Source organism: Drosophila virilis, chromosome 2 (genome assembly GCF_030788295.1).
Source record: "Drosophila virilis strain 15010-1051.87 chromosome 2, Dvir_AGI_RSII-ME, whole genome shotgun sequence".
Classification (NCBI taxonomy): domain Eukaryota; kingdom Metazoa; phylum Arthropoda; class Insecta; order Diptera; family Drosophilidae; genus Drosophila; species Drosophila virilis.
The window spans coordinates 5,099,838-5,107,427 of NC_091544.1; the positions used below are offsets into that span (position 1 = coordinate 5,099,838).

General features: G+C 48.1%; 3 protein-coding genes across 4 annotated transcripts in view; 2 read left to right on the forward strand and 1 right to left on the reverse strand.

Moving 5' to 3' along the window:
- Positions 1-2,220, forward strand: part of DIP-gamma (Dpr-interacting protein gamma) — a 44,910-nt gene extending 42,690 nt beyond the window's left edge. The window contains exons 5-11 of one of the 2 annotated variants that reach the window (XM_070207135.1): positions 653-759; positions 818-991; positions 1,061-1,189; positions 1,250-1,448; positions 1,524-1,672; positions 1,738-1,797; positions 1,861-2,220. In XM_070207135.1, coding sequence (XP_070063236.1) covers positions 653-759; positions 818-991; positions 1,061-1,189; positions 1,250-1,448; positions 1,524-1,672; positions 1,738-1,797; positions 1,861-1,961 — 919 coding nt within the window. In that variant the 3' untranslated portion in view covers positions 1,962-2,220. The remainder of the gene's footprint in view (positions 1-652; positions 760-817; positions 992-1,060; positions 1,190-1,249; positions 1,449-1,523; positions 1,673-1,737; positions 1,798-1,860) is intronic. The other variant, XM_002054756.4, reaches the window with a different exon arrangement.
- Positions 2,221-2,465: 245 nt separating this feature from the next.
- LOC6630171 (prolyl 4-hydroxylase subunit alpha-2) lies at positions 2,466-5,097 on the reverse strand. The gene is made up of 8 exons (XM_002054755.4): positions 4,904-5,097; positions 4,698-4,849; positions 4,489-4,636; positions 4,245-4,438; positions 3,648-4,183; positions 2,958-3,011; positions 2,707-2,872; positions 2,466-2,636 (listed from the first exon to the last, which is right to left on the reverse strand). Exons 1-8 carry the CDS (start codon positions 5,080-5,082, stop codon positions 2,566-2,568), a joined length of 1,500 nt encoding a protein of 499 aa, XP_002054791.1. The 5' UTR covers positions 5,083-5,097; the 3' UTR covers positions 2,466-2,565.
- A 912-nt stretch (positions 5,098-6,009) lies between these two features.
- On the forward strand, positions 6,010-7,336 carry tbrd-1 (testis-specifically expressed bromodomain containing protein-1). The gene has a single exon (XM_002054754.4). The coding sequence runs from the start codon at positions 6,153-6,155 to the stop codon at positions 7,296-7,298; it is 1,146 nt and encodes a 381-aa protein (XP_002054790.2). The 5' UTR covers positions 6,010-6,152; the 3' UTR covers positions 7,299-7,336.
- The last annotated feature ends 254 nt before the right edge of the window (positions 7,337-7,590 follow it).

A 7,590-nucleotide genomic window follows, 5' to 3' on the forward strand; every position in this document is an offset into this window, starting at 1 on the left:
TCCCTTAGTCAATTCACTTTGTTCAATAACTTCTGATCTCTTTCAAGCGAAAGACTCCCATAGTAGGGTGTGTAATTAGAATGTTGTGTAGCTTACATTGAAAGGGTATCCACGGTGAAGTGTTTGTGTTTCAGCTGGGGATATCTCCACCTTTCTTAGACGGAGATCACGTTCGATGGGAGGCCTTGGCTTGAACTATTCATAGTCAATGAAGCTGGTCTGTTAATCCCATGGGAACATGGAATCCAAATGGGCATCAGCAACGCTTTGATGAGCAGCTTTGCAGCTTGCTTCGGGATTTCAATAGCCCGTCGAGATATCACAGATTTTGAACAGGAAATAAAACTTGATCACCCACGAAAACCAATCTCAGGCTCAGCTTCCAGGAACATTCAGTTATTCAAACTGACCTTAAGCTGATTTCAAATCTGGATTATCTATCTCAGAATGTTTGCTACTTACTTTGGTAGGTCGCAATTCAAAAGTTGTTTATCTAGTGACAGCTCAGACTTAGAACAGGTTTGGTTTCAAGGCCTTACAAGATATTCTACATATCTTTCTATCCAAATTGTGTCCAACTTTGTTGAGAATTGTAGAAGAATATATTTTAATTATTTTTACCTTAAATGTTTAATTGTTTAATTGCAATTAGCTGGAAGCTGAAGATCAGCAAGCTGCGTGAGAGTGATCGCGGCTGCTACATGTGCCAGATAAACACGAGTCCCATGAAGAAGCAGGTGGGCTGCATCGATGTGCAAGGTGCGTATTGAGAATTGTTCAATTGTGGCGCAGATAATGGAATATTGAGTGCGTACAGTGCCGCCCGACATTATTAACGAGGACTCCTCGGCGGATCTGGCCGTGCAGGAGGGCGAGGATGCGACGCTGACATGCAAGGCCACGGGCAACCCGCAGCCGCGTGTCATCTGGCGACGCGAGGACGGCGAAATGATACTCATACGCAAGCCGGGCAGTCGCGAGCTCATGAAAGGTGAGTTTCGGGCCACAGTGCCACAATAAAGCGCCGGCAACTAACAGCCAAGCCCAATCTAACATACAGTGGAAACCTACAATGGCTCCTCGCTGAGATTGCTGCGCCTGGAGCGGCGCCAGATGGGCGCCTACCTGTGCATCGCATCCAACGATGTGCCGCCGGCCGTCAGCAAACGGGTCTCGCTCAGCGTTCAATGTAAGTGTCTACCTCTCTGTGGCCAGACCCATTCAGAGCTCATTCCTGCTCAATTTACAGTTGCGCCCATGGTGCGTGCGCCTAGCCAGCTGCTGGGCACGCCGCTCGGCTCTGATGTGCAGCTGGAGTGCCAGGTGGAGGCATCGCCGTCGCCCGTTTCCTACTGGCTGAAGGGGGCGCGCACATCGAATGGCTTTGCCAGCATCTCGACGTCCAGCCTGGAGGCGGGCTCGCCCGGACCCGAAATGCTGCTGGACGGGTGAGTAGCCAAAAGTCCATTGTTTTGGCCACAGCAAAATAGAATATAGAATGCGAATCCGAATTCACTGTTCAGGCCCAAATATGGCATCACCGAGAAGCGCGATGGCTATCGCGGCGTCATGTTGCTGGTGGTGCGCTCCTTTTCACCCTCCGATGTGGGCACCTATCATTGCGTCAGCACAAATTCGCTGGGCCGTGCCGAGGGCACGCTGCGTTTATACGGTGCGTATGAGTTATCTGCCAGCAGTTGTCCCATGGGGATTTTTGACTAAACTTTGACCTTGCAGAAATCAAGCTACATCCGGGCGCCTCGTCCAGCAACGATGAGCATCACAATTTCATTGGCGGTAAGCTACCAAGCTCCATACGTTCTCCAATTCTCAAAGCCAATTAATGATTTCTGTTGCCAGCAGGTCTCGAGGAGGCGGCGCGCAATCTGGCCGCCTCCAGGCAAGCCGCTCGTCTTCTGCAGCCGCCCCTCGCCCTGTTGCTCTGGGCATGGAGCGCGTGATATCAAAACTGAGCGAGAGCCGGCAAACAAGTATTCCTACAGGTGTTACCCAGCCCGTGAGACGCACCCGCACCCCATCCATAATCGAATGTGTTGCTTACGCTCCCGCTCAAGCACCCCCAACACCCCCTCCACCGTCCACACATCCACGCTATTGTTTGTTTTTATTTAGGCTTTCTTGTTTTTTTGTTTTGATTTCGTGGCAGCGATATTGCTAGCGCTGTGGGCGGCCGCCAACCCACACCACGCCCCCCCCCCCCCCCCCCCCCCCCCCTCCCCCCCAACCCAACCCAACCCAACCCAAACCCATATCATTCACATACGTATCGCGCAAATTGTTGTTCAACGCCCCGCCCCCCCTCAAGATAATGAAATGCAAAAATAGCGTTAAAACAAAAAAAAGAAAATGTGGCTCTAATAAATGTAAGCCACAAAATAAATGCCCGATTCCCGAAAAATATGTCGCATAATGTTACATTGCATATAAATTAAACACGAATACTATAAAATAGTGCATAAATATAATTAACGACAAATTATTGAATAAATTATCGCAAAAACTTATGCAAATGTTTTTCTACCCAATCTTTTTTTTTTGTATCAATTAATTCGAGGGGTTCGCCAGGCAGCGCTTGGTGCGCCATTGGCCCTTCACATCGATCCACTGCGTGGCCACTAAATGTTAGATATGTGGAAAATATATATATATATATAATGTATATATTAAGTGGGTAACTGTGCCTACCCCAGCGAGTGCCCAGTAGAAGTGGGCAGGCGGCGTGCAGCGTCCGTCTGTCGCATTCGGCCGCATTGTTCATATTGTGCCAGATCAGGGCCGAGCCCGGGCTCGGCTGCACGGCCAGGCCCAGGGCCGGAAAGGAGGTGAGTCCGCCGAGCTGCACGTCCGTCAGCTGCAAGCAGAAAAGCGGGCCAAGCCCGGCCAATAGAAGGCAAAGGGGCGACACATAGAAGGCGGCAATTAAGCCCTCAACTTACGTAGAGCAAAATGGTGGCAATGCGATTATCTTTGATGGACGCAACTTGGGCAGCCTGCCAAACAACAAATACTCAAAGTAAGATTTACATAACCAAAGAACATTAATAAACAATTTAAAATGTGCCCTTGGAGAGGGTACTCCACCAACTCATATCCCGCAAGTCAAAGTATTCGCATCCACAATTTAGAGAGAAGAGCTTTGGCAGGCAAACTGACTAGCCTGACTGGCAAATACCCTGTACCAAAGGCGTCTATTCTGTCTGTGCCAGCAGCTTCTTCTTCTACCCAGCCCAGAGCTATACTTCTCTATTCTAGCTTTCACAGATTCTACTTTATGGATTCGGAGATGTTTCCCACAGGCCGAAGTTTATATACCCTTTCGCAAATGTGCAAGGTGAATTGTATAGCTCGAAATGTCTCGGAAAACGGTAGATTTTTCCTTCTTCTTATAGATCCATATGCTATAGTGTCATAGAGTCAGTTTAACAGCTTTTCGCTCATTTTCCGCTCTCTTTGGTGGATTGGAGGATTTGTCGCATTGCGATCGGGTAAATGGCCCGATCTTTTGTAACTTCTGACTTTTGTTTTGAACTTTGCATTGATTGTCAGTCAATCAGTCAATCAGTCAGTCAATCAGTCAGTCAGGAAGGAAGGCTAAAGTGATGTAAGTTAGGAGACTTGGAACTCACGTCGTCTTGGCTGAACCAGCAATCGTAGTGCATATAGTACTGCCCGCCAATGCCATAGTTGAGCACGGCCAGCTGGCCGCTGTTGGTCAGATCGAAGCCGGACATGTCCTCGAGCCGTTGACGCAGGCGCTGTCCTTGACGTGAATCGTTGTAGGAGAAGCCCGCGTTCATAGCAAAGCGTTGAGAGTGCGCCCTGGCTGCGCCCACAAGGGCGCGACGCAAATGGGGCTTGGCCAGTTGCATGATGTGCTCGCGCTCGTTGGCCTGGACGACATCGTGATAGAGCACCATGTAGGGATCCAGGCTCAGCTGCTCGAGCTTGAGTGGCGCCAGGCGCAGAAAGGGCGCCGACGCCGTATTGTAGCGACAGCGCAGCGAGGAGCTGACTAAGGGAAGACTGTGCCCGCGACAAAGGCGCAAGTGCACGAGATGCTGCTTGGCAGCCGCAATGAAAGCCAGAGCTTCCTGTTTGTCCTGCGCTCTGCTGGCATGCTCCAACACCTGTGCATAGCTGCGCCCCACGGCTGGCCAATTGTCTGCAAGCGAACGAGCCTTTCAAGCGGCGGATCTGACTTTATTTGGAATTTAACAACTAACCCCGGGTTATTTGAATGTGTGCTAGTTCGCGCAGTATTGCCGCACGGTCGATCTTCAGCAGCTGGTAGACGGGTTCCGGCGTGCCCGGGTACTGCTCCAGCGCCAGCTCCAGCCACCTGATGGCCTGCTCGTCCTCGCCGTTCTTGCGCAGATGCCGTGCCACGGCCAGGCAGTCGAGTGTGCTCAGCCTGGCGCTGCAATGAAAGATTGGAGTTGTGCCCGTGTCTAGTGTCCGGAGACCTACTTGTATTGCTTCTGGCTGAGCTGGCCCTGCACCATGTGCCGCTCGTCCAGCTCATAGATCTGCTGTATGCGCAGCAAGCCCTTGATCGCCTCCTCCAGATCCGTTTCGGTAATCACGTCCAGGCGATAGTCCGATATCTGCTGCTGATCTGTGGACAACTTGCATCAAATATCTGTCGGGGCATCTGTCATCTTTCAGCTTCCACCCACCTGCAGCCGGTTCCAGCTTCATGCTCTTCAGTATCTTGCCCGCATCCATGTGCATGCGCCGCACCAAAGGCAGACTGTTCAGCGGATTGGCCACATAGGCCTCCGGATCGATTCTGGCCTGCTGCTGCCGCTTGATGGCATCATCCAGAATCCTATATATATGTATAGTTATTCGATATAACCTTCAGCTCTCTGGCTCCACTTACAAGCGGGTGAGATTCACCTTGCGTTCCAGACCGGCCACGTAGAGGCGCAAATCCGTGAGCAGATCGTTCTCGCCTTGGAGCACTCGCGCCATGTCATGCGTTGACGTGGCCACAGAGTTCTCAACGACCGCCAGTTTTAGGAGCAGCAGCAGCTGTACCAGCAAGTAGCTAGACAACATTTTGTATGCAAGTTTGCAAACAGAAATAAATACGCGAGACTCGCCTCAGCTTTTAAAGCGGAATACCCCTAACGAATTGATTAGCCGTGCTAATCGCCGTGGCTGGAAAAATGGAGCTGGGAACATGGACGGGAAATGGCCAGAAGATGATAATAAATGAAGTTCCTCGACTTTGATATTACAGGGTATTTCAAGTCTGGGAATGCTTGGGCTCCTAAAGCAAGTCGAAAGTCTTATTTGCAATAAACTTTTAGAGTTTCAATGTGCATTATTTTAACGAAATTATTTATGTTAATAATTATATTCTATGAACTACATAATAACAAGTTGAAAAATTGTGCAGTGCCTGAGGAGAATTGAGACTTGCATAGAAGGGCGATATTTATAAATTCAATTTTCGGTATTGTAATGTAGTTATACATAAAATTCTATTTAATTATTATTTTAACAAGTAAGTTTCATCAAAAATTAACGTTGACAGGTCGAGGAAATGAGAATTGCATAGAAGGGCGTTGTTTGTGGGAGAGGAAACAAGCAAAAGTGAGCTAAAGGCGTGGGAAAAAGAGAAAGCGAATTTTGTGTGTATACTTTAAGATATACTAAATAGAATGCTCAAAGAACCAAGTTTCAAAATCGATATTTATCGATTCTAGCGAAAGATTAATACAGAGAGATTTTTCCACCATGTGGGGCAGCTACATTTTCGACTGGAAATTCTTGGTATTTTTAAAAAATTTCACATCTGAAGTGTTTGTCCTTTGACTGAATGTGAGGTCGCTGTCAAGTGCTTGTCAAAGTTATTTAACTGTCGCACACTCTGGACTGAACGAGAGGTGATCAATATGAAGTCTAAATACTTCACTTTTTTTCACATTTCTTTTACATTTCTATATTTTTTTGCTATTTTCAGTTTTTGGTTTGTTTTTTTGTTGACACAGCATTTTATGTCAACCAGGTGCAGTTGTTTGGCTGGCGAGCTTGAGAGATTTTGTTTTCAGAAATCTCCATATTCTTGTTGATTTGCCTTCGACTGTTGAAAAGTTCGCCCAACTGCGAGCAGCTTCATCAAGATGGACGTGGAGGGCGGCCAACGCAAACAGAAGAACTCGCCACGTAACGAGCCATATGTCCATCCGGTGAATGGGATTGTCCAGCCGCCAGTGATGCCGCCGCCGGGCCGGCGCGGACGCAGAACCAATGTGCTGGAGAGCCTGAAGTCTGTGCTGAAGTATGTGTGGAAGAGCCGCTGGTCTTACTATTTTCGATATCCGGTGGATGCAGTTGCTCTCTGCATACCGGACTATCACAATTTGATAAAGCATCCGATGGATCTGAGCACGATACGGCGGCGATTGAACAACAACTATTACTGGAAATCGGACGAGGCGCTGGGCGACTTTGAGCTAATCTTCGAGAACTGCATGCTGTACAATCTGGAGGGCAGCGAGGTGCACAAGGCGGGCAAGGAGCTGCGCGAGGCCTTCTATACGCGCCTCTCCTACATCGACATGAGCAACGAGACCGAGCTGATCCCGCAGGCCGTGCTCAGGAAACGCAAGGCCGAGTCCATGATGCAGCTGAATCCAATCTATGAGTGCGTGACACCGGCTACTCCAAAGCTGGCCAAACCGAGTACGGAAACTGTTTGGTCACCAGCCGAAATTGAGATTTTCACCGAGCCCGAACTCTACTCGGAGCCCATCAAGTTCGAGGTGAATCCAACCATTCTGTACGAATGGCAGAACTATCTCGTCGAGAAGAGTCACTCGGAGCAGCTGCTCCGTGGCATGACCAAGCGCAAGCGTAACCTGGTCAATTGGCCCTTCAAGTGCTGCGACCTCTGGCGCGAATATGCCCAGAATTTGCATTACGATCACGATGCCGAGGAGAAGCTGGACTGGGATATTCTCAGGAACAGGCTGGAGAACAATCAATTCGATAGCTTTGAGGAGTTTGTCGAGAAGTTGCGTGTCATGTTCCAGAACGCTTTGACCTGTTTTCCCGTTGATGAAACTCTGATCGAGGCGGTGAATGAGATAAATGATATTCTGGAGTCACGCTTGGATGATTTTAAAAATTCTATAGCTGAAATGAAGACGCGGGTGCGACAATTGGTGGCAAAAAAAATGCAAGCTTATAACGCAATTATTGCCCAGCAGACAAGCTTAATTAATTCTGAAGAGAATTTTTCAAGTACGCAAGAATATTGTGAATAATGGTTTAAGTTTTTGTAATAAAAGCAAAATTAAATCCCTCCAATATTCAAATATCTAACTGTTTCTGGAGTCTTCGTAACATTCCGCCAGGTGTCGCTATAGCTCAAATTGCGATTTCTACTTAACATCGCCAATTGAGTTAGAAGTTGATAAAAACAACTTATTGGCCTTTCGTCTTTCACTAATAGTTGTATATTCAAATATTATTACATTATTAAATTAGTAAATCAGCATTGTTGTCCTTAAAGATATGCGATATTAATTCATCCATACTGCAGTAGCGATACTATCG